Raw genomic sequence first — 24,612 nt, 5'->3', positions numbered from 1 at the left:
CACACCGCCTCTCAGACAGCAACACACGGCGATGAGCGGAAGCTACGGATGCATTACGCCGTCTCTGAAGTGTCATCGATCGTCTTCATATTTCTAGGAAGGACAGGGCAGCTGCTGCTGACAGTCAGACACCCTCGGTCCCAGCTAGCCCAAGGTTATTACATTTTCAGACACCAAAGAATCAGAATGAAAACAACCACAGCACCCTCACGGCCACACGTGCACATATGCACACACAAGCACACACACACCATTACTTCCTAATTCTATTAAATTCCTGCTTTAATTTATCTGGTCTTTTAAGGCAGGACAGTAAGCTGAGTCAACCTTAGGACTGGGCGTACTCCTGCACAATCCGGACCCTGCTGTGTCAGCTGTTTGGTGATGATCAGAATCAGCAGAGCCCGTCCCTCCGTGGATGCGGCAGGCACGAGCCCCACACGCTGTGAAATGACACCCAGGCCAGTAGACGTACGTGGAGGTTTCCCAGAACGCACAGGCGGCAGCCAACACCCATCCCTCATCTGCAAAATGCTACCAAACCACAGACGAGAGCCACCGCTGCTAAAAGCTGAGCAGGGAAGGTGGACATCCTGGAAACACAGCGAGGGAAGGGCCCCGGGGACGAGAGGGCCTATGAGGAAGCAGGACTTCCAGGACGGCCAGACAGGCCACCCCAGGGAGCGGTGCGGGGCTGCTGGGGGAGCAGGAGGCCTGGGAGGGACCTGGGTGCAGGGCAGAGTCCCCCTCACTGTGCAGTGCTGTTGGGGAAGGCTGCCTTGTCTCCCTCCCTCTCCCCGGGGGTCCCGCTCACCAGCAGTCCCGCGGCGTGGCTGTCTGTGCGCAGCGCGGGGCCGTGGGCAGACGTTTTGCCCTGGGAAACCTGTCTGTGTGCATCTAACCCCCCAGTAATACGGAGAAGCCTCTCGGGCCAAGAACCACACCCGTCTTATCTTGGTGGACCTGGGAACGCAGTGTGGAGCATGGTCAACGGGTTTTAAAAGATTAATCATGCATTCGCTGCATTTGGGAAGCCTGCAACACAGCTCCGTAGCGTTTGCTTTTAGAGCAAGTTTCACAAAAATGTTAGGCTTCAGGTGTACAGGCATCTGGATGAGAATAGGGGCACCCGTAAATACTCCTCGTCAGAGGCGCCAGTGCTCATTAGGCAGGAAATAAAAGCTATTCTCCGAATACAGAGAAAGTAACAAACAAGACGCAGATAAAAACACGAAAGCATAGAACTTATTTCCCACGGGTCCCTCTTTCTGACGCAAAGTCGCTCGACTAGTGAAACACACGGATTTCGGTGCCCTTATGAAAACGTGTGTGAGCACACGTGTGTACGCTCGGATAACCCCGTGTAGACTGGACACGGCTCCTTCCTTTCCTTAGAGCAGGCTCCTCGGAGTCTCCTGGGGACCTTATGAGAACACACACTCCTGCGCCCGATCCCCAAGCTGTGGGTGGTGCGGCGGAAACGGGGGCCCGGGACTCTGCATTCAACAGGAATCTGGATGAAATGTGTGCAGGTGGTTGGCCGACCAGCCAAGGGGGCTGAGGCACCAGCCCTGTCCCAGCAGCCTCGTGAGAAGACACGGGGCCCACGGGCTCCCCGCCAGCCGGCCACCAAGCCGATTCTGTGCCCCCTGGCAATCTACACAGAGGCGGGGGGGGGGGGGTTCACTCTGTGCGAGCTTCGCCTCCAGGTTTCCACGGGACCCCGTATAAGGAAGAACTGTGCCTGCGTGGGTCCTTCCTCTCTGTCTCGGCTGCTGGTTGGGGAGGCGGTGGCCTCGTGCCTCTGCGAGGTCTTTGCCGGAGAAGGGTCCTCCCGGCTCTCGGCTCCCGCCGGCAGGGACAGACTTTCTCCCTGGAGGGCGGGCAGGACGTGGCTGGGGCAGGGGAGATCCCACGGCGCCCGACCCCACAAGGCAGGGACGGCACTTGTGCAGGAAGGCCAGCGAGTGGCGACAAGGCCCTCGGGAGCCCCAACTTTCCCACCCCTACTTAAAACACTGGGGCCATGGGGGCGCCCGGGGGGGGGGGGCGGGGGGCTCAGTCGGTTAAGGGTCCGACTCTTGATTTCGTCTCAGGCCACGATCTCACGGTTGGTGGGATCGAGCCCCACGTCGGGGTCTGTGCGGACCGCTGGGACTCTGCTTGGGGCTCCGCCTCGCTCCCCTCTCTGCCCCTCCCCCGCTTGCTCACAGGAGATCACTCCTTCTCTCTCTCCTCCTCTCTCTCTAAAGAAACTTTAAAACAAAACAAAACCACCGGGACGGCCACACTCGCCACCCTCTCTGACAAAAACCAAACTGTCACCCAACTGCGCTGCAGCAAAGAGGAGTCATTCTCTGAGACACGAATCTCACGCAACGGGGTGCAGCGAGGTGCACTGCTCCCGCGGAGCCGGGTCTCCCCAGGCCCCAGGCCGCTGGGTGGTGGAGACGCTGGGCCGGGTCCCCGGGTGGGCAGCACTGGCCCCACGCTGGGCGGGGGGGAACGTGGCGCTGTGATGAGTGAGGGCCCAGCTGCCGAATACTCAGAGTGCACGGTCACCAGACGTCCAGGTGGTCATCACCAGATGCTGACCACGATCACAAGGAAACCCGCAAGCAAGTACAATCCCGTCACGTCTGCGTACAGGAGCATCAGCAGCCCTCGCGGTTGTCTGGGTGTCTTTTTAAAAAAATTTTTTTTTTTTTTTTAAATTTTAAAAATTAAAAAAAAATTTTTTAACGTTTGTTTAGTTTTGAAAGAGAGAGAGAGAGTGGGGGAGGGGCAGGGAGAGAGGGAGGCGCAGAATCCGAAGCGGGCTTCAGGCTCCGAGTCGTCAGCGCAGAGCCGATGCGGGGCTCGAACTCACGAGCCACGAGATCATGACCTGAGCTGAAGTGGGACCCTTAACCCACTGAGCCACCCAGGCGCCCCTTTCTGGGCGGTTTTAAAACAGAGGAGATACATAAACCAACCCCAAGCCTTCATTATGGCATAAATCACAATCCGCGTGCTGCTGAAAACCGCTGCATTTAATGAAATACTGAACGGCTCTTGTGACTATCGTTGTGTTTTAAACTGTACAAGGGGCGCCTGGGTGGCTCGGTCAGTTAAGCGTCCGACTTCAGCTCAGTTCATGATCTCGCGGTCCGTGAGTTCGAGCCCCGTGTCGGGCTCTGTGCTGACAGCTCAGAGCCTGGAGCCTGTTTCGGATTCTGTGTCTCCCTCTCTCTCTGCTCCTCCCCTGTTCATGCTCTGTCTCTCTCTGTCTCAAAAATAAATAAACGTTAAAAAATAATTAAAAAAAATAAACTGTACAACACGTAGCAAAGAGAAGCACTTCATCCTCAAGAAAAACAGCCAAGGGGCTCTGAGCAGAAGCTCATTTCCTGTAAGAAGGCTGTGGCTACAGGCCTCAGAGAAACCCCCTCACACTCTGAAAGGTGTCACCCGCTTGGTTATCATCTACGAGCCGCTGACCCCTTTTCAAAGTTGGGGTCAGTTTTGCTGTGCTGTGTCTTACCCCCATCAAGAGAGAGCTTCTCATGCTCCCGCACGTGAAAAAAGTGAGTGTTTTCCTACCTGCTTCTTTCCTCCCAAGAAGAGCTGTTCTGCAAAGGCCTCTGGTTTCTGAGCGGTCCCCAGGCGCTCGTGTGGCCGGCCTGGCACAGGGCGGGGTTGAGCCCTTGGGCCTGCTGGTGCCACTAGGGGGTGGCCGGATTCGACAGCTGGCTGAGAGACTGAGAAGGAGCACTGCCAGGCTTCCCCATTGGGTGCCAAGGAGGGCCTGGACCCATGGACACACAGCCTTCCTGCAGAGTCCACGATTAGCCCGTCTGTGTCCTTCCAGAAAACACATCTGACTGGGGGAGGTGGAGCTTAGTTACGCCTTTGAATGGGTTTTATGGATGTCCTGAAGATGTATGTCTATATCCAAGAACAGGTGTCACATAAACAGAAACTCCGGGCCGAGAGGTTCAGAGGAGTAACCCTTATTTAAAATAACCTTTGGGGACAGAGTGGCAGCTCTTTTGTGCCCCTGGGAGACTGTCCCCAGCATCGGCCAGCACACATGGAATCCAGGTGCAAGCAGGTGGGGGTGTGCGTGGCAGGTTGTGTGTGTGGAGAAGTGTGTGGGTGTACGTGCTTCTGCGTGTGTGTGTGGGGGGGGGGGTGTGGCCAAGAACTAGGCCCTCAGGCACTGAGAAAGCCTCTCTCGGCCCTGCCCTGCTCTCTGCCTCTCAGCCCCATCTCCCCATGCTCTTTCCCCTTTGTTAAAACTTGCCTTTTGGTATATTTTTTATATTTATCTCTACCGTAACACTAAGCGTGCAACGTGGCTCATTGCTTATTACCAATAAAACCGCATTTCCTTTCTTTTGTTTTGGAAAATGTTAACCCCTTCACTCTCAAAGAAAGTGAATTAGCAAAAAGGAAGTCAAGATCCCACGGAGAGTTTTCTGATGTAAGGCAAGCCTGTTGTGACACTTGCGAGGGAAGGCACAGGGCCCTCAGGAACCACCGCGATTTCTATTTTTTAATTAAAAAAATTTTGATGCTTATTTATTTCTGAGAGGGAGAGAAAGAGAGTTCACGTACGAGTTGGGGAAGGGCAGAGAGAGAGGGGGACAGAGGCTCCACAGCCGGCTCTGGGCTGTCTGCACAGAGCCCGACATGGGACTCAAACCCAGGAACCGCGAGATCATGACCTGAGTCGAAGTCAGACGCTTAAGTGACTGAGCCACCCAGGCGCCCCGGCCACCATGCTTTTAATAAAGAAAAGCAGAGAGGACCCAGTCTGCCTGACGTTAAGGTTTACTCCCCTGGGACAGTAATCCAGACAGTGTACCCTGGCGGACGGAACAAACACCCACAACCCAGAAACAGACGCGCACAAATCTGACGAAGGAGGAAAGCACCTTGGGGGAGGGGTGACCCTCCCTTCAACAGCAGCCTGGGAACAACCAGACACTCGGGACAGAACCAACCGAACAAAACCAAAAGCCCTCAACTTGCACCTCACGCTTCAGGAGAAATTAAATAGGCCTTCAGCTGAACGTGCAAATCTGCAATACGTAGAAAAAAACAACAGGGGAAAAGCCTCCAGGATGTCAGGCTCACAGAAAATTCTTACTTACCCACCCCCACCATCACAACTCATAAAAGGAAATCACTGCAAACCACTGGGACCCGCGTCTAGAACGCATTAAGGACAATCAAGGCCAAACAGCCAGTCAGACACGAGCAGGCTGTTCACCGACGGGATACACAGATGGCAGTTACACTCATGAAAATCTGCAACATCGTTACCGGGGAGGGAAGTGCAAATTAACATCACGACATCACGTGAGACACCTTAGCTGTTCTCACAGCTAAAATGAAAAGCAGCGAGGGTGCTGAATGCCCACAAGGTTGTGCGCATCCTGGGTCACTCCTCCCTTGCTGGTGGGACACAAATGGTGCAGCTATTCCAGAAAAGAGTGTAGCTGTCTTTGTTTTTGTTTTCATACAATTAAACATGTGCTTACCATATGACTTAGCAATTGACCTCTTAGGCATGTATCCCAAAGACATGAGAACTACGTTCGCAGGAAAACCTGTCCGTGGATGGCCACAGCGATTTTATTCTCAATAACCCCAAACTGGAAATGATCAGCGTGCCTTTCAAAGAGTGAATGGTTGAAAACCAAAGAATCCAGAGTGGTCCATCCGTACCATGAAATACTGCTCAGCAATAAACCAGAAAGACCGCCAGATATATAACCAACTTGGACGGATCTGAAGAGAATTGCGCTTAGTGGAAAAAAAAAAAAAGCCAGTCAAAAAGAAAGGCTGCATGTTGTAAGACTCCATTTCTACAGCATTCTCGAAATGATGAAATTGTAGAAAATGGGGAACAGGACTTGTGGTGCCAAGGGCTCGGGGAGGGGGAGGGGGGAGGGTGCACGTTGGCAGTGGCTAGAAAGGACGGGCTGTGGAAACCTGGGGTGGCACCGTCTTACTTGATTACTTGACTGTCGGCGACCACATGATTCACCTGACATTTGGAAGTTCAGGTGGCAACAGAACATCCCAGGGAAGGCTGCGGTCTAGTTTTCAGCACAAAGTCACGGCCATCAGCCACCAAGCAGCAAGAAAGACCCAGCGTTCAGAACCACCACGGAGGATTCAGAGGCAAATCACAAAGCAAGTGACTTTTCCCAAACTTTCTTATCTGGGGGCAGAGTGTGATACTTTAGGTAAAGATTTTCACCGTGGATTTGAACCAAATACTTTTGTGTGACCCCAGGTTAATAAAAGTAGTCATTTCAGAACAGTTACAACCCTGACAGTTACTGTTAAGCCATGTGGTTTCCTTCCCTTCAGGTTTTTGTTCATTCCATTAAAAAAAAACCCACAAAAAACTACTGATGGGCATTCTTCCTTGTCTGGGCTGCCCGCTTCGTGCGGGCCACCCGGCTTACCCTTCAAGAGCCGCTGGGTCCCAGGCTTCCCGGTTCTACACCAGGCAGTGATGTCTCTCAGGGTGGTCCCTGACTTGGAGGCCGTGGTCTGTAAAATGTCTCCCTGACCTTGGCCGGTGAAAATCTCAAATAACCACGGGTGTTACATAGGATGCTCCCCACACTCCACTTCCTCTGGAAACCTCCTTCTAGCAGCGTGGGCGTCCCTGGCCGGATGAGCGGCCCCCCGGAACCACGCTGACACCCCTCGGCACACATCCCGGCTACCTCCAGCAGAGAGGGACGCAACACATGTTGCTGCCTCTCAGGTTGTCGCAACTGGAAAACAGAACAGGAACCAGAACGCGCCCATTTCCTGCCAGAGCCTTACTGAGATCCCCCCACAAAAAAACGTACACGTTCTGCCAACTCCACTCCGCCTTCCGATAAGAGGGGGGAAAGCAGATCCTAAAAGAAACCAGGGGCTGCCACCAGCATGCCACAAGACCCGGGCCACCTGGGCGCCAGCGCCCTGAGAGCACAACACACACACCCTGGGGGTCACCGCCCCCCCCCCCCACGCGTCGGGCCCAGGAGGGGCGCGCGCGCTGCCCGCTCCCAGGCGCCAGGAGCGCAGGTGGGCGCAGGTGGACCCCGGTGGCCGCGGGCGGCGCGCGACGGAGCTGGGACAGGCCCCGAGAAAGCGGAAGCCAGGCGTCTCCGGTCCCCGCCCCCCGCGATCAAAGGGAAACTTGGTCCGTCTGGGGCGGGGCGGGGGCGTCCGCGGGGCTCCACGCGGGGAATCTGCAGGCACTTTAACCGGGTAGGGACACCCCCCTCCCCCCCCCCCCCCCCCGCCCCCAAGCCTGCTCTTCAGCTCGCCGCCTCCGGCACCCGTCTCCACGCCGCCCAGAGCCGCCTCCTTTGACCTCGGTCACCTCCCACCCCCGAACCCCACCCCCACCGCCAACCCCAGGCCGCCCGCTCTTCCCGCGACGGGGCCGCCGGACCCCGCCAGAGACCATACCCGGCCACCCGTCGGGTTCCCGCGCCCGCCGCTGTAGACCGGCGTCCACACCCGCGCCCACCAGCTCGCAGGGAGACCTAGGGCGGCCTCCTGCGCGCCACCTGCGCCGCCGCCCCGAGAACCCCGCGCCCCGCGTCACCCCCCCCCTCCCCAGGTCCCCGCGGCCCGCCCCCGCCGCGATCACCCACCGCGCGCTCGCCGCTCCGAGGCCGAGGGGCGCCGCGGGCTCCCACGCCGTCTCTCCGCTGCCCGGGTCCCCCTCGGGGGCGGCCGGGTCCCGGAGCTGCCGGCGCCGCCTTCCGGGGAGGGAGACGCGGGCCGCCAGGGCCGCAGGCTCGTCCTCGCTGGCGCGCGGCGGTGACTGACGGCTGCTGCTCGCGGCCCGGAGCGCACCCCGCCCCCCCGCCCCCGCCGCCCCGGCTTCCTGCGAGCCAGGTAAACACGGCCGCCCGCCGAGCCCGCCCACCTGCCGCCCCGCCCCCGCCCCGCCGCCCCGACCGCCTCGGGGACCGCCCGGGACCGCTCGGGGACCGCCTGGCCACGCGGAGGGCCGCGGACGCGCGGGGACCGGGGCGCAAAATCGGTGCCGGCGGGGCGAGGCCGGCTTGGGCCGCCTCCGAACCGCTTCTCTGGGAACCTTTCCCAGGGCCCAAGCCTCCGAACCCCAACCCCACCCCCTCCACCCCCCAGGCCGCCAGGAGGGACCTGAGATAAGGTCTCCAGGCCCCCGTTTCTCAGCCTGGCCACTTAGGTCCAAAGCGCAGCTGCCGGCCCGAATCCACCCACCAACTCCCCTTCGGTTCCCCGGGCTGGCCCTTGGGAGCCCCAGGTCATTAGCTTTGCGTGGATCCCGGCACCACAAACAGGGGCTCCGTGGGGGTTCCGCGTGTCCCCAGAGGAGGCAGGAGAGAACACACACAAAACAGACCAGAAAACGGCCAAGTGGGAGGGGCGAAGAACCCTGGGTCACCCAACCGGCTGGGCCCTGGTCAGTGTCACACTTTTGGTCCTGAAGGGAGCCTGCTGTTCGCACATTAGTCACCTGGACACACGGACTTGATGGGCAGGTGGGCTCTCCCCCCACGGCTCCTGGCCGCCTCCTGGCGGTGGGGAGGTCGGAGGTGGGAGGGAGAGCTGACACGCTGGTGTCCCTCCTGACTTGGACTCGGGGTCAGGGAATTGAATCTGTCACTGCCCCGGAGCCCACAGGGAGTGGCAGTATTTGTTAGGAGCAGGGGGAAGTATGTAGCGAGCCTGTGTCCCCTGGGCCAGCCGGGTGTGGGTTCACGGCTGTCTGCCCCAACCAGCCGCCCTCATGGACCCCAGGGGTCTCGCAACCAAGTTCAGGTGCTGGTGATTCTAGGAGAAATCTGCCTGCAGTAATATAAATGTTCAACCTGATCCTCTCTTCGGGAAAGACAGATTCCCGAGTGTGAGGTGCGGGGTCAGGAGGAGGAGTGGAAACCGCACGCCCCTGTGCCACACTTAAAATCTTCGTGCCTCATGCCCTCGGGCTCCGGGTCAGAAACGGGGAAACAGGGCAAGAGTGAGGGAGCCCGGCTAATACTGAGGGCACACAGGGCCCTGAGTCAGACCCAGGCAGCTCCCAGGTCCCTGACTCACCCACTCCCAGCCCCCCACCCCCACCCCCACCCCAAGCTTCTTAAAGGTCAGACCAGAAGAGCCCAGAACCTGGCTTCCATTTGGATGTCTGTTTCCGCATCAGAAACAGCTCCTCCTCCCCCTCCTCCCTGGGGTTGTGCCCTGCAGACTTTCCTGAAGGCTGGGTGGGTGGGGGGAGTCCCTTAGGCCACACTGAAACGGCATCCTTCTTCCATTTCCAGCTGCTTCTGCTGGTTTTCAGGGATTTATAGAAACTTTACAAATGCCAACGGGGGTTCTTTGCAAATGTCCGGCTTGGCGGTTAAAATGCTTTTTAAAGTATTTATAAAATTCCGCCGTGCATATTTTTGGGAGATATAGTGTCCCCAAATTCATATCCATGGGTACTTGAAAGAAGGTGTGTGTGAGGGAGTAACGAACCCTATTCGGTAAAGCGACAGGTGGCATTTGGAAGGTCCAATCATAGGGCTTTCCTCTGTCTGGAAAATCGGGAGACTTCGGGAGAGTCACGCTTTGTGTAAGGGTGGCCACGCACCCTTAACAAAACACGGACATCCATTTTGCTGAATAAAACTGAAAGACGTCTTTCGACAAGTAAGGGAAAGATGACCCAAGCCTCGCCCTCTCTTTGGTATTTCTGAAAAGATCCTATTACAATTCCCGCCGACCCGTGTACACGTCGGGCAAGGAGGGCAGGGACCCCCAGGACTCCATCCTGCTGCAGACACACACTCCGTAATTTGCGTTGAGTGGAACTGAACTTCAGATGACCCCAGCCAGAGAAGTAAGCAAATCAACCTAAATAATTTCCAGTGGCCAAGACGGCGTGCATTTTGAGTTTTCTTTCTCTTCCGCACCAGCAAACTGCACCTTGGTGATTGTATCTTTGCTTGGACGAGGCCAGAACCTCACGTTCACCCCGGTTCGTCAGTAACAGTCTGCCGGTGACCTTCGCAAAGCAGAAAAGGTACCTGCAAAGGCTGGAGGGGTGGACTGCTTCCTCACACGTCCCGGTTAGGAGGTGGGTGGATTCGGCTCGGGTCACAAACACCGGTAGACGAGGGGCGTGCGCTCCAGAAACTGCAATTAAGCACAACGCGGCACAAGACGCGTGAACGAGGAGGAAACACTTGAGGGTTCGAGACCGCGACCACGACCCCCACCCCCCGCACGTCACCCCACACTCCTCTCCCGACTTGCGGATGTCCCCGTGGCCTCCACAGCGGCTCCAAGCACCTGTGTGCCCAGGGCCCCCGTGCCCATCCCCCCACCCCGGGCTCGCCCAGCGCGTGTGCGGGTTCAGGGCCCTACTGCGGGGCCGCATGGTCGTGTTTGCACGGGCACCGGGAAAACCCGGTGGCCGTTTCCCCCTCGGGGCGCACAGCCAGATGGGGAAGGAGGCAGGCGGGCACCCCCCCCCCCCCCCCCCCCCCCCGCGAGCTGGGAGGACCTAGGGTGTGCGGTGCCAACCTTAGAAATCTTGCTCGGGCCTCTGCTGGTTCCAGCACGAAGGGCTTTCCAGGCTCCGCCCTGCGACCTCCAGGCAGCTCTGGGACGGGACCTGCTTCCCGCGTCCCAAAGGGCCCTGGGCTCCCGAGGGCGCAGCTGAAGCAGACACCCCCCTGTCATCGCCGTTGCAGTTCAGGCCCGCGGGGCCCGCTGCTGGGGGCGACTGAAGACCGTGCCCACTGGGACAGGCAGGGTGGGGAGGGGGGGAGAGGCACTGAGGCAGAGGGAGGGAGGGGTCTCACCGACAGGCAGGCCTCTGCCCGGCGGGCGGGGTGGGTTCTCGCGGAACGGACACCAGCCAAGGGGGAGAGGGAGAGATAAGGGCTCTGTAAGGGCAGGCTGGCTGTTCAGATAACACACCCCGTTAGGGGCCCTGCGCCCAGAGCGTGGCAGGATGGGTACTTACAAACAGTGGTGGGCGCGAAGCCTCCTTCTCACACGGTCCTGCCCCACGCGCCCAGCGTGAAGGACTTCCTCCAGAATGCAAGGGCACCAGTGGGTGGGCAGCATCTCCTTGGTGTCCTCGTTGTCCTTGCAGTTGTCCCAGGGGTTTGACCTAGCAGTGGGGGCTCACCAACAGGAAGATCACAGGTAGAATGAGGGCCTGATCCTTATAAAGAAGTGCCCAGGAGAAAAACAAGACAGGGAAGGGGGCTCGCAATGTGATGGGAGCAAGCCCTGTGGTTGTCTCCGGGGGTGTGGGTGGAGGAGCACATTCCAGGAAATGCGGGTGGCGAGTGCAAAGGTCCTGGGGTGGGCATGTCTGCGTGCTCAAGGACTTGTAGGAGCCCACTGTGGCTGGAGGAGAGAGAAGAGGAGGGGGTGGTTAGGAACAGAGATGGGAGTTTGGGCCTGGGGCCACAGCACAGAGTCTGAGCGGCTGGAGGACTGAGTGACCAGGGAGAGGTCAGCCGCTCTCTTTCGGACCCGCCTGTTCGGGTCTGAATGGAGGCTCACTGGATGTGTTTAATGGAGCCTGCCACAACAGACAGGGCAGATGGGGGGAGGAGCCAGCCAATGATTCTCAGGAAGGTGGCCACGTGAGGCAGGGGCCCTCGGGTCTAGCGGCATGGAGGTCTTGGGTCACCGTCGCCAGGACCGGAGTGACGATCTGAGTGTGGGGGGCAATCTGAGGCCGTGCCCGCACACCCTCCTTTCCGGGAGTTTGCTAAAGGGGTGAAGACACGGGTGTGAGGGGGAATGAATGGGGGAGTCAGGAGATGCTTATTGTTTAGGATGTGAAAGAGTGCAGCCCATTTGCACGCTGATGGAACCTTCCAGAGAGCAGGGCCCCTGGATGCCTACATTCCTATCTGAAAGTGCACCTCAAGGACGGTAAAGGACCCTCCTCAACCCTCTTGTACACTCATGGGGACAAGTGTCGCGGGGCCCAGAGCTCGTAACACTTGGGAGCCCTTCTTTTCTGGGACTTCAGAAAACTTCATTTCTTCACAGTGCAAGTGAGACGGTGCTCTGGGTCGTCTGACACTTTAACGAACCCCATTCGCCTTTGGGAAACGTTTCTGCTCGCACGTCGGTGTCATAACAGGCTCAGCACCACCCGTGACCAGCAGGTGGTTTTGTACTTAAAGCTTCTGGCTGAATAGTGCAAGATAAATGCAACCCAGGAGTTTTTACTGAAACAGGTATACCTTGGGGCTCTTAATTATGTCCCATCTTAAAATGTCTGACCCTAATGGCTGATATGAAAGAAACCACACGAGGGTTCAATTAACCTGCAAATCTGTATCCTGTCCCTGGGATCGAACATTTATATATAACTGTTCTTATGGCAACCAAAGGCAGCAATTCCAGAGGTTTCGCTTTGGTGAGGAAAACAGAATTAGCTTCTGTTTGGCAGAGGGCATGTTTCACAGGCTACTAAAAGAAATGCAAACAAGCCTGGATCATACGGGATCATCGGTGATTTTATCTCTACGGTAGCCAAAGATACGACCAGGTTTGCACAAAGAAAAGCGGTCTATTCTGTGACAGATTTGAAGAAACGTTAAATGTCCCTAAGATCCTGTGTCCTCAGATGTGGCCTCACTAATTAGCCCCGGGAGCCAGCGGCGTGACAGAACCCCACGTGTCCTGCCACCCCCCCCGCCCACGCTGGCGTCCGGTCCACCCCGGGAAAGACCTCACTGACCAGCCAGGGCCCAGGACACATCCCGATCCTGCCAGCTTGCCCACATCTCCGTGTACGTAACTTCCCAGTGGCTTGGCCAGCGCAGGACCAGGGCCCCGGGCGGGTTAGGAAAATCGTCCCGTGTGGGTGTGCGTGTGGGTGTCCCGGCCGATCCCAAGCAGTGACCAGAAGCTGGTTTCTCTCTTCTCAGCCCCTGACTCCTACTTCCCTCCCTTGTAAGTGTCTCCCCCTCCGTCCCTCTGTCTCTCTGTCCCAAGGGACAGCCGAGGGCCCCCTACCTTCATGCTTTGCCCTGCCAGTCGAGGGCTGCAGTCGGTTGGGACATTTTAAGTCTTGGGACCACCCTTGGCCTGTTGGCCGCAGGTGGGATTTCGTGATTTGTCTGGACTTCAGCCCCAGAGCCGAGGCACGGGGCCAGCTGCCCCGAGTGCATGTGCTACCAGAGGCAGTATCTCAGAGCCGTTGCTGACGGAGGGGACGTGGGACTCTGAGTGGTGGCGTCCTCAGCTAAGAGAGGGCAGGACGCCACTTAGGGCTTCCGCACAGACATTCACTTTCCAGAATGGCAGGAGACACCTTCACCGAGCCCTGCATGAGAAGAGAGCAAACCTCATGAAGACTCACGGCCGCTCTTGGCTCGGGCCTTCAGGTGAGGTGAAGCCCTCTCACCTCACCTGGGGGAAGCTCCTGAGGGTCTGGGGACCCATGGCTGCCCGCCCCCCCCCCCCGCCCCCCCCACCATGGTAGAGGGAAACAAGGGCTCGTTGTAAAAGAGGAGGGAGGAAACCCCACAGCCTGGCCCTTTGGGGTGGACAGAACAGCCCCGGCTCCTGGGAGAATATCCCGCAGGCCCAGGGCCACGGGGCCACCCCAGGGCCTGGCGCTGAGGTGCCTTCCAGCCAGCGCAGTGTGAGGCCACTCGCCGGCTGGAGGGATCCGAGGGGTGAGGAGACCTCACCGTCAGCATCAGTCTCCCTGGCAACACAGTGTTTTTGACAAGTCAGGCTTCTGTCCTATTAGTTTCCTGTCGGTTGCTTAGTAACCACCCAGGCCTCGTTCTCAGTCACTGTGTGTGAGCCAGCATTCGGGGACTCGATCCTGGAACAGGGCGTCCCTCTGCTTTGCTCTGCACCGAAGTGCTTTGCCCTGCGCCGGTGGGAGGCGGTGGGAGGGGCACGTCCTGTCCACCCCGCGACGGCAGATGACGGAGAGCCAGTAGCCTGGGGTCCGCTTGAAGGTCAGGCTCACCGTCTGTCCCCATCTTCCCTTTTCGCCAAGTCCCTGCTGTCCCTGGGCTCGGCCCTGTGGGGAGACACCCCTGCAAGGCTCCTGGTCCCCAGGCTGTCCCATAGACTGGATGGCATGCTAGAGGGAGACAGGTGTCCTGAACACCAAGCCAGCGTTTGGGTCCGCTCTGTCCACAGACGGTGGCCAGCTGCAGGGTAAGCTTATCTGCTTCCTGAGGTGCTCACTGCTCCCCCCGCCCCATGGGACTTGTCCTAACATCCTGCCGTCCTGCGGCCGCACGCCTCCAGGTGCCAAAGGCCAGCCGACATCGTGTAGCTGTGTGTTCACTCTCAAAAGTCAAGGACGGCCAGTCACTGCCCGTCTCCAGTGCAGCCCGTTCTATATTCGTTCCGTGTAAAGCTGCTGGTAACGACGTCACACTCCGGGACCAAATTACGTATTAGGCGCAAGTGGAAGAGAGCCAACGTGACCATGGCTTGAGCAATAAAAGGGCTCCACTGCATGCTGCCACAGGAAGGTCACAAAGAATGCTGCCTTCAGGTGCGGCTTGACGCAGCAGCTCCGATGCTCCCTGGGCTTTGCGGCTCTGCCTCCTGATTTAGGCTCAGTCTCCGAGTGAGAGCCCGGGGCTTCGTCGGTGCGGCCGGCTGAGTTTGCGTGGTCCCCGGTGGTCAGCAGGGAGGGCGTCACTCCGGAGGAAGCGTAGTGGCGGCTCACGTTCACATGTGACACGCACGTAACAATGACTTTTGTCACTGGGACCGCAGGGACACAGGAGGCGGAAGTCTGGCTCCAGCCTCTGCCCTGCAACACGCTGTGTGATCTCGGGCGAGCTGGTTGGCCCCTGCGCGACTCGGTTTCCCCGCTTGTAAGTGGTGGCAGTGGTCCCGCCCTTATCCGTCCACTGTCCCACGGATCCCGTGAGGTGCTGGGCGTAAGATGCTCGCCTGGGGCCGGGACCGTACAGACTAAGGAAGCGTCTGCCCGCGTGGGTGCATTTCCCACCCGTAACGGAAAATAGAAACGGTTTGTCCAAAGCGCCTGGGGTAACCACAGCCAGGCCGCAGGGGAGACCTGAGTGGAGGCCGTGAGAGGACAGTTCTGATAGCGTAAGACACGAGTCAGGAGAAACGCTTGCCGTAGCCGGGAGCGTGGGGGCGCGGGGAGGGGGGGGGTGTTTAAGTCGCTTACGCCCTTAAGCCGGTCGAACGTGCTTCTCGGACCGTCGCCTGCTGTCTGCCCGTCGATGCAGCGCTGATGGCGCGACATTGCAGGGTGAAGTGCGAGAGCGGCATCCGCCGTCTTCGGGGCCTGGGCACCTGCTCCCCTTGCAGCCTCGCGCTGCGCAAACCCCTCCCTGAGCGAGCGTGCGTCCCCCGCGCACCTCGGGGCGTCAGGACTAGCTGTCCGCGGTGCCCGAGGGAGACCCCGCGGCTCTTCTCCCGCGCCCACACACACCTGCTCCGAGGCCGAACGACGTCAAACCCCAATCGCACGAGGCCGCTCACGGGCGAAAAGGAACTCACATTTCTAACATTTAGTGGGGAATTTAGGGGGCTCGATCCTGCCTTTCCAAATATTTTCTGGTCCCGTTCTCTCCCCCATCCACTGCCCTTCTCTCCATATCTTTATATATACTTAGATGTCTGCAAATAACACCTTACAAGCAGTGGGGTGTGTCTTGGGATGGGAATGGGAGGCCGGACCTTGGGCGGTGGCACTGTGGGCCGCTCAGTGACATGTGGTGACATGTGGTGTCTCAGCTGAGCGGAAAGTTCACTCGAGGTCTTGGGGTTCGAAGATGCTTATCTTGCAGACCAGGAGAGGCGTTACAAGTGCTCACGCCTGTCAGTGCTTCGGTGTGGGGCCCAGTGCTGTCCCTGCCCTTCCCTGCCTTGACCCCGGGGGTCCAGTGTTGCCCCTGCCCGTCCCTGTCCTGACCCCTGGAGGCCGGAGGGAGGGGGCCCTTGGTGTGACAGTGATCGCTGAGCCAGGAGTGACTGGCAACGCGATTACTCCATCACTACCTGCTTGCAGTTGAAAGTTAGAAAATGCAGACACACTTTGTTTTTAAAATAAAAAGCTCCAGATTACACTCCTGAGAAGTGATTACTTGGGCATGGCGTGCATTTTCACTTCCAGACATTTTCGTTCTCTCTCTGTTTATAAAACTGTAATCGTGCCGTTATTTTGTGCTATTTTGTGTTATTGTTTTGTAATCTGCTTTTCCTACTGAGCAGAATGTCATAAGCTACTTTTTCTGTGTCAGTAAATAGATCCCGACCACCCCCCTCCTCACTGCTCACCATGGGGTGTGAGGACTGGCTGGTGGTCTTGCTGGGGACTCAGTTCCTTGTGTGTGAGTCTGCCGCAAAGGCCCCCTGGCCTCTTACATCAACCCTCCTTCGTTCTGCCTGGCTGTCAAGGTATCATTGGAGTATACTGGAGCACAGCTGATCACTAGAGTGACGCCTTGAAGATGAACGGAATAAAGACATCTGTCTACGCGCAGACCGGTCCTCGGCCATCCGTGGGGAAGGAAGAGCTCTCGGAACGTGAGGCGTCCTTACGCGGGAGTCCTCAAGTGGGTTTGAAGCAGCGAAGGGTCTGGGGAGGAGCTGGGGAAGGCGTCGGGGCCAGAGAACACGGCACGGTAGGACACAGAGGGCACCGGCCCCGGGGGTCACGTCCCACTTTTGACTCCCCCGGGTTATCATATCCTGCCGATGACTCGCGCGTTTTCTTTAAGGCACAATTTGCTCATCTGAAAGGTAAAGCTATAGGAGGTTGTGAGTATTAAGTGAGAAAATGTGTACGGACGCACCGTGGAAAATTCCGAGAACCAGTGGAACCGTGGCATTCCTGTTACATAATAATAGAAAGTCTCCACTGGTCGTAGTACCTAATCCACTCAACATCTCGGACGAAACACACGCTACCACGGGTAAATGCACTCCTGACGCTTTGGGCCATCATTATGGGATGGATATGGCTGGAATGATCAATTATTCCGAATTAGATACCGGTGACTTCACGGCACAGGCTTATGTTTATACTCTTAGTAAAACCTGACCCCTGCTTTGAGAAAAGCCACCCAAATTCCAGTGTTCCAGAGAACTTAAAAAAACCAGAAGATCCTTTTAAGTTTATTTATTTGAGAGAGAGAGTGCACATGTGAGCAGGGGAGGGGCAGAGAGGGAGGGAGAGAACCCCAAGCAGTCTCCACACCCAGTGCAGAGCCCGACGCGAGGCTCTAACTCACGCACCACAAGATCATGACCTGAGCCGAAATCAAGAGTTGGATGCTTAAGCAACTGAGCCACCCAGGAGCTCCAAAAGCCCTAGGAATCTTTTGAAAGACAGGTCCCCTCATTCGTTTTCAGTGAATTACTTATAATTCCATGTGTAATTCAAACTTGCCTTTATAAAATCACGGATACCACGGACCGAGACCCAGAACTCACAGCATCTTGTAACATGTCACGTTGCCACACTGCACGGCGTGGTGCAGGTGGGGAGCCGTGAGGAGATACGGCTGAGGAGAAGCCACAGGTCACAGGTGTCAGTTTATGTTAATGTGACAATTTCTTCCGGGACACCACAGTTGATCCCCTTGGAGATAGCCTGCGATTTCCACTTTTCATTTAGAGGGTTCCTAAATGAACCCTTACAGAGAAACAGTCAGGCAGGTCTCTTCCCAGGAGTTAATGAGGATCTTTCATGCATGCATGTGAATTTTGCTGCAGTGAAATGAGACAAATATGTAATAAGTTGGCAGAAAAGCTCAGTTAAACCTGACTAAGTAGTAAGTGTGTGCTCTCGTTAGACCTCGGGAGCAGGAGGGAAGCATCTCAAGATTAGCCTGGTGTCGTGGTTCCGTGTGTGCACATGTAAGTTCCAGTTGTGTGGTTCTGACCGATCCAGTCACAGGGAATCAGATCTTAAAGTGAATCCTGGACATGATAAAGCCCTTTGGAAGGTTTCCTGCCTCTTCTGGCCTCTTGAGTCACTCTGCCGATGTGTTCAGGGCACCAGGTGTGGCTTGAAAAAACTGATCTAATGCCATGAAGAATCTGTTCTTTAAGACAGTATCTCTAAATGTATTCACAGGGCTTCTACGCTTGCAAAAACTGTCGCGGGTGGGTCATCAATGAATTACTATTCCGGTAGGGGAAGGTGGCTTCCCTCCGGGGCTCTCCAGAGAGACAGAACCAATATGGGCCGTGGATGTCTACGTATGGGTCGATCCAGCCGCCACCCACGACGAGGTTGATGCCCGGGGAGTGGATCACAGACCCTGGAGACGGTGAGGTCGTCGTCTGCAGGCAGGCTGGGGACTCAGGCAGAAGCCAATACTGCAGTCTGGGGCAGGATTCCTTCTTCAGTAAACCTCCGTGTTTGCTCCCAAGGCTTTCGACTGATTGGATGAGTCCCATCCATATTCTCAAGGATCATCTTTTCACTGTCACCCGATTGAAGGTCCTAATCACCTCTACGATATATCTGCATGGCAACATCTAGGTTAGTATGTGACCGGACAGCGGGGCACCACAGCCCAGGCAAGTGGACACAGCGAACGTGCCCATCACGGAGGCATTGGTGGTGTTTCTTGAGAGAACTTGCAAACTTGTACGGACTGTCTTGGCTAACGTGGGTGTCCTAGTGTCAGTGGCTGAATTTATACCTGGGCCCCCTTTTCCTCACAACGTCTAGAGTCATAGACGTTATAAATCTACTGTTTAATGTCTATGGCCGCGGGATAAACAGACCGATGTTAAGATGTATTTTCTGTTTGTCTCCAACTCCTCATGAACTTTAAGGAAATAATTGCCTTCGGGATAGACATCTGGATGCTTTGAAAAACTAGCATTTGGCGGAGCTGAAAGACAGAGTGCTTGAAGCGGCCTCGAAGCCGCGTGGGCCCAGCTCGCCGGAGCTCGATGTGTTTCTTGTGCTAATGTGCGCCTCTGAACTTCTTTAAGATGCCGAATTATTCTCTTCTTGGATGGGGGCAATCAGTTCTCTGCCGACTATCATGAAAAATGTGGATAAAAGCGAAATTTCAAATGCTGTTCTACAAAACTTATTTAATCATCTCTGGCTTATTGTGGAAATTTATGCGCGCTGTGTGTTGACGGATAGCTGCACGGTCCTGTCTTGGCAGGTGCGATAATAGCCGGTTGAGTGAAAAACGCGGCTTACTCGTCTGTGCGGTAGATGCTTGCCCGGCGAGCAGAGTGCAGCCAAGGGCAGGCTTCCGTGAGGGCAGGAGACAGTTGGAACTGCAGGCATTTGAAAGGTCGTCCCCTGCCTTCCCCCCAAACACAATTTTCTGCTGCTGCTGACGGCAAGTCTGGCCCGATAACGTGATAATTTGATTTTAAGGCTTTGATTCATGATAGTATGCAAATGCTATGGGAGCGGCAAATGAAATGGAAGCTGTTAGCTACTTTCGTTTCGCAGGGACCGGTTTGGGGTCTTCCCTCATCTGGTTCCTGGAGCGGGGAGGAGAGAGCTCCGGGGGGCTGGGGGGCAGACCCTCGGCGGAGGCGGGCTGGCTGTGCGCACTGGGGTGCCGCGAGCTCTCCCTCCTCCCGGTTTTACCCAGAACAGACCTGACTGCAAGTGCTCGTACAGACGTGAAAAACAAGGGTTAGTATTTCAGCACAACTTACACGACATTAAGTGCTAGTGATGGAAGGAGTAACTACAGGGTGTAGAAAGTCCTGGACGTGAGGGAGAGTGTGGAAGGGAGGAGGTGGTGTCATGAAATAAGGCTGGACGGGTAAGAGAGGGGAGGTCACTGACGTCAAGAGCTCTGAGATTTACACTGGGGATAACCGGGGGCCATTAAAAATTCATAAGCGGGACAATAGGAGACCATGTTGGTGGGGAAATGTGACACCTTCTACACATTTCCACAAACTCTTTAAAATTTTTTTTTCAATGTTTAGTTATTTTTGAGAGGGAGAGAGAGAGAACGGGCAGGGGAGGAGCAGAGAGAGAGGGAGACACAGAATCCGAAGCAGGCACCAGGCTCCGAGCTGTCAGCACAGAGCCCGACGTGGGGCTCGAACCCATGAGCTGTGAGATCATGACCTGAGCTGAAGTCCGGCGCTCAACCCACTGAGCCACCCAGGCGCCCCTCTCTTTGTTGTCATTTTCAAGAGTAGGTCTGAGAGAGTTTTCCGTCTGCGTCGCATGTTATGAACATTCCATAAATATTTGTTAAATGATACAATACATTTCAGTTAAACTTTGGTAATTTTATATTTGAAATTTTTTTAATGTTTATTTATTTTTGAGAGAGAGACAGAGCATGAGCAGGGGAGGGGCAGAGAGAGAGGGAGACACAGAATCCGAAGCAGGCTCTAGGCTCCGAGCTGTCAACACAGAGCCTGACGTGGGGCTTGAACCCATGAACCCTGAGATGGTGACCTGGGCCGAACTCTGGTGCTTAACCGACTGAGCCACACAGGTGACCCAGTAATTTTGTATTTGGAAAACGGTTGATAAGAATGTGTTGCCTAGCAGTATCGAATTTGGAATATACACACAAAATCACGAAAAGTCGGAATTGTACACACAAAAGTAGCACGTCATAAAATATTTCAGAATCTTCAGGTATAATTCAAAAAGCTTGAGGTCCTGTTTAGTGGGTAATTTTTAAACTCTTTTTGGGTGTAATCCCATCATTGTGAGAAGTCATTAAAAAGATTATTACCACGGTCATTTATTTTATCGATGCTCAGAAGCCAAATAAACAATGAAGTAAGACTTTCTGCTTGTCAAAGCTTTACGCATCTGTACACAGGGAACTAAAGCAACATGTGTAATTTTAAAAATCAATGTAAAAATTATAGTAACCAAGGGATATTCTTTAAATAGTGAGAACATTGTGAAATTGCTCAAAGCATGTTAATAACTCATCATTTGGAAAGCCCAGCTGAAATGTGGTCTGTGGCATAAAATACAGGGTCCCAGAGGACAGCACGGAGGCGGGGGGCCCGGGGCAGGACAAGCTCCGTGTTGTGGGCTCCCAGATCCTGCGGCACCGCTAGGAGCTGGTGCGGGGTGGGGACGGGGCAGCCTTGAGAGAGCAGCATGGTACTGAGGGCACCTGGATGGGACTGAGCCCCGTTAAGACTTCTCTCCAGACTTTGAGTCGGAGACCTCCTCGCCTTGGGGTCCAGGACAACCCCCCCCAGGTAGGTTCCCTGGCCCTTACAGCGGCCGCCCGCCCATCTGGGGTGCCCCACCCAGTTCTTCGGTCTCTCCCGTCCTCAGCGTCCAGGGCAGTTTGCGACCGGACAGCGTGTACCTTACGTCGATGGTGCTGGCTTCTCACTGGCCCCACGGAGTGTTACCAAGCTTCCTCTCGTGCGGATCTGGGAGGACAGAGCCCGCCCCCAGTGGACAGACTACTGTGTGCGATCAACTTCTTTCCAGGGGATTAGTTCATTTTATATGATTTCTCTGCTCAGGGCCTTTCCCTATTTTCTTTTCCTATGCATATTTGGCCTTTTTATCAGCCTTTTAATGCTTTGTAAAAATTCTGTATTAGGGAAATCAGCCTCATGGGATGGGAGTTGGAAAAAAAGCGGTTCTTTTCGCCTTTTTACTTTGTGGGGGGATTTTGCCCTTTTTGAAGGTGTTCATTCGTTGTGAGATGTAATCTTGTGACAATTCTTGGGAGTGGCAGATCTTTGTCTCTTGAGGGACAGGGAAGACTGATGAGGTGTTGCTGCTGTTTTGAGGTAACAAGGAGACGACTTTGTCTTTAGCCGTCTTTGAAGGTGGTTCTGAAGAAGAGGCTTCAGGACGTTTTGAGCAGTGAGCGAAGCGTGCAACTGCCCAGGGTCTGTGTGTGCAGCTTCCCACTGGACGACTGTGAAAGATGACACCTTTCACAGGTGTATGAACCCCATCGTATTTGTTAAAAACAACTCTCGTGGGGCGCCTGGGTGGCGCAGTCGGTTAAGCGTCCGACTTCAGCCAGGTCACGATCTCACGGCCTGTGAGTTCGAGCCCCGCGTCAGGCCCTGGGCTGATGGCTTGGAGCCTGTTTCCGATTCTGTGTCTCCCTCTCTCTCTGCCCCTCCCCCGTTCATGCTCTGTCTCTCTCTGTCCCAAAAAATAAATAAAAAGCGTTGAAAAAAAAAAAATTAAAAAAAAAAACAACTCTCGTGATGTTAGAGTCGCCCGAACTATGAGCAGGAGTCTGCAGGGCAGAGGACGTGCAGTAGGGGGGTGGTGCAGCTTCCCAGGTGGATGGAATGGGCGCTGGGACAGCCGGGGGGGTGGCAGGAAGAGGGAGGGTCCCGTCATGCAAGGCCCCGTGTGCCATCCCGAGAGGGTAGCTCTGTCCCAGGGCAGTGGAACCTCTGGACCCCTCGACTCAGGAGCTATGGGACCTGTTTTTAATCTAATGTATTTGTTAAATAGAAGACATTTTACTTTTTATTAGTTGAGTTCACTTTAGCAATATCGCGGGCAATATCGCCTAACTTCTGGCATCTGCGAACGTGACCTCATTTGGAAAGAGGGTCTCTGCAGACGTTGTGTATGTGAGATGAAGTCAGGCTGGATCGGGGTGGACACACCCCAGTGACCTGTGCTCTTGTAAGAGGGAACTTTGGACATAAAGTGCAGAGAGAGGAGGCATGTGGCAGGGGAGGGGCAGAGGTCACAGTGACGCAGCCACAAGCCACGGGGTGCCGAGGAGGGCCAGTGGCCACAGAAAGCTGGGGCGGGGGTGGCCGAGCGCCCTCCAGGACTGTGGGGCCACAAGTCCAGCCAGGTCGTGGTACTTTGTGACGGCGGCCCCGGGAAGGTCACACAGGCATCGAGCACCAAACACGGAGTGTGGTTAGTGCCAGGGGAAAGAAAACTACAACACAAAAACACTGGAGAGGGCGTCTCTTGCCACTGGTGAGACCCTAGCAGGGCAGGCGGTGTGAACTGGCCAAGCTTCTGCGTCCACTCCGGGAGGGGTGAGGACTCGTGTTGGGCGGTTGTTCCCCGGAGAACACGCCCGCTGGGGGCCAGCTCAGAGCCCAGCCCGCAGGGGGACTTCTGCAGGTCGTTGCGTGCGTCCGAGGACAAGAGTGGTGGTGGCACTTTGTGTTTCTTTTCAGGAGACGTATTCAATGCGAGCCGATGTTGGCTCGGACGGCAGCCCACATGGCCCCGGGATGTCACATCGGGTGAAAGAGCTTTTTGAAAGCCTAACCTTTGCTCAGATAAGTCACACTGAAGTTCAGTTTGATTCTGGGAACTTGACTCCCGGCCAACATATAAAGACATATGTTCCATTTTCAGGATTGGGAAGTAATGCTTTGATAGTTGACACAGATTTAAAAGGATCACCACAAATATTGACCCAGCGGTTTACTTTGTTTTAATTATGAAGGATTTTTTTATGATGTTTTATTTTGAGAGAGAGCATGGGTGGGGAGGGTCAGAGAGAGGGAGAGAGAGAATCACGAGCAGGCTCCACCCTGAAGCGGGGCTCAAACGCACAAACGGTGAGATCATGACCTGAGCTGAAATCAAGAGTCGCACGCTCCACCACCTGAGCCGCCCAGGCACCCCTTAATCATGAAGGCTTTGGGACATACCGAAAAGGAACAAGTTCTATAGACCCACAGGCTCCCCATGAGGATGACAGACGTGAGCAGCATGGGGGATTTGCTTCAGGTGTCTCCATTCTTGCTGGAACCTGTGACGACACAGGTGAAGCTGAAGCTCCTTCCTCTCTTTTCTATCCCTGCCTCTCTCAGGTTCATGGGCGTCATTCTCGTGCCGGCCTCGGTGCCTTCCTGACACGGGAAGGCAAAGCTCACATGGTTTTCGTTTCTCAGGTATTTTGTGCGTTTAAAACACATAAGTGACTAAAGAAATTGTGGTTTATGTACACAACGGAATGTTACTTGGCAATGAGAAAGAATGAAATCTGGCTTTTGTAGCAACACGGATGGAACTGGAGAGTGTGATGCTAAGTGAAATAAGTCATACAGAGAAAGACAGATACCATATGTTTTCACTCTTATGTGGATCCTGAGAAACTTAACAGAAGACCATGGGGGACGGGAAGGGGAAAAAAAAAGTTGGGGAGGGAGCCAAACCATAAGAGACTCTTAAAAACTGAGAACAGACTGAGGGCAGATGGGGGGTGGGAGGGAGGGGAGGGTGGGTGATGGGCACTGATGAGGACACCTGTGGGGATGAGCACTGGGTGTTGTATGGAAACCAATTTGACAATGAATTTCAAAAAATATAAATTAAAATAAAAAATAAATTAAAAAAAAAATAAAACGCATAAGTGGTATTAGACCATAGGCGTCCGTACACAGCTTGCTTTTTCGTTTCACATTTTGGTTTTCAGATTTATCTGCAACGTACCTGTTGCTCTAGTTCACTCATTTCAACAGCCGCGGTCGATGCTCTTGTGTAAATGAATCCTAGGCTTTCGTCTCCCTCCTGAGGGCTGTTAGGTTGTGTTTACATTTTAATATTAAAGAGTTTCCTGCGGTAAACATTCTCATATATGTCTGTGCTCATTGGGTGTTTTTACACTTAATCAACCTTCTTTGTTTTTAATGTTTATT

The 24,612-nt window shown here is 55.3% G+C and overlaps 1 protein-coding gene and 1 long non-coding RNA gene across 8 annotated transcripts in view; one reads left to right on the top strand and one right to left on the bottom strand.

Annotated features, from left to right (window-relative positions):
* Positions 1–10,739, bottom strand: part of MBP (myelin basic protein) — a 116,440-nt gene extending 105,701 nt beyond the window's left edge. For 3 of the 7 annotated variants that reach the window (XM_058691775.1, XM_058691777.1, XM_058691780.1), the window contains exon 1: positions 10,564–10,737. In XM_058691775.1, the coding sequence (XP_058547758.1) occupies positions 10,564–10,722 (159 nt within the window). In that variant the 5' untranslated portion in view covers positions 10,723–10,737. Of the gene's footprint in view, positions 1–7,658; positions 7,799–8,256; positions 8,320–10,563 lie in introns of those variants that run through there. The other 4 variants (XM_058691776.1, XM_058691779.1, XM_058691781.1 and 1 more) reach the window with 4 other exon arrangements.
* The window catches only part of LOC131489879 (uncharacterized), a 40,622-nt gene continuing 24,426 nt past the window's right edge, over positions 8,417–24,612 (top strand). Inside the window, exon 1 of the long non-coding RNA XR_009250787.1 lies at positions 8,417–10,114. This is a non-coding gene — a long non-coding RNA (uncharacterized LOC131489879). The remainder of the gene's footprint in view (positions 10,115–24,612) is intronic.

The sequence above is a fragment of the Neofelis nebulosa genome, chromosome 11 (genome assembly GCF_028018385.1).
Source record: "Neofelis nebulosa isolate mNeoNeb1 chromosome 11, mNeoNeb1.pri, whole genome shotgun sequence".
Classification (NCBI taxonomy): Eukaryota; Metazoa; Chordata; class Mammalia; order Carnivora; family Felidae; genus Neofelis; species Neofelis nebulosa.
The sequence above is the reverse complement of the archived record's forward strand: the minus strand, read 5'-3'. Positions and strand labels throughout refer to the sequence as shown.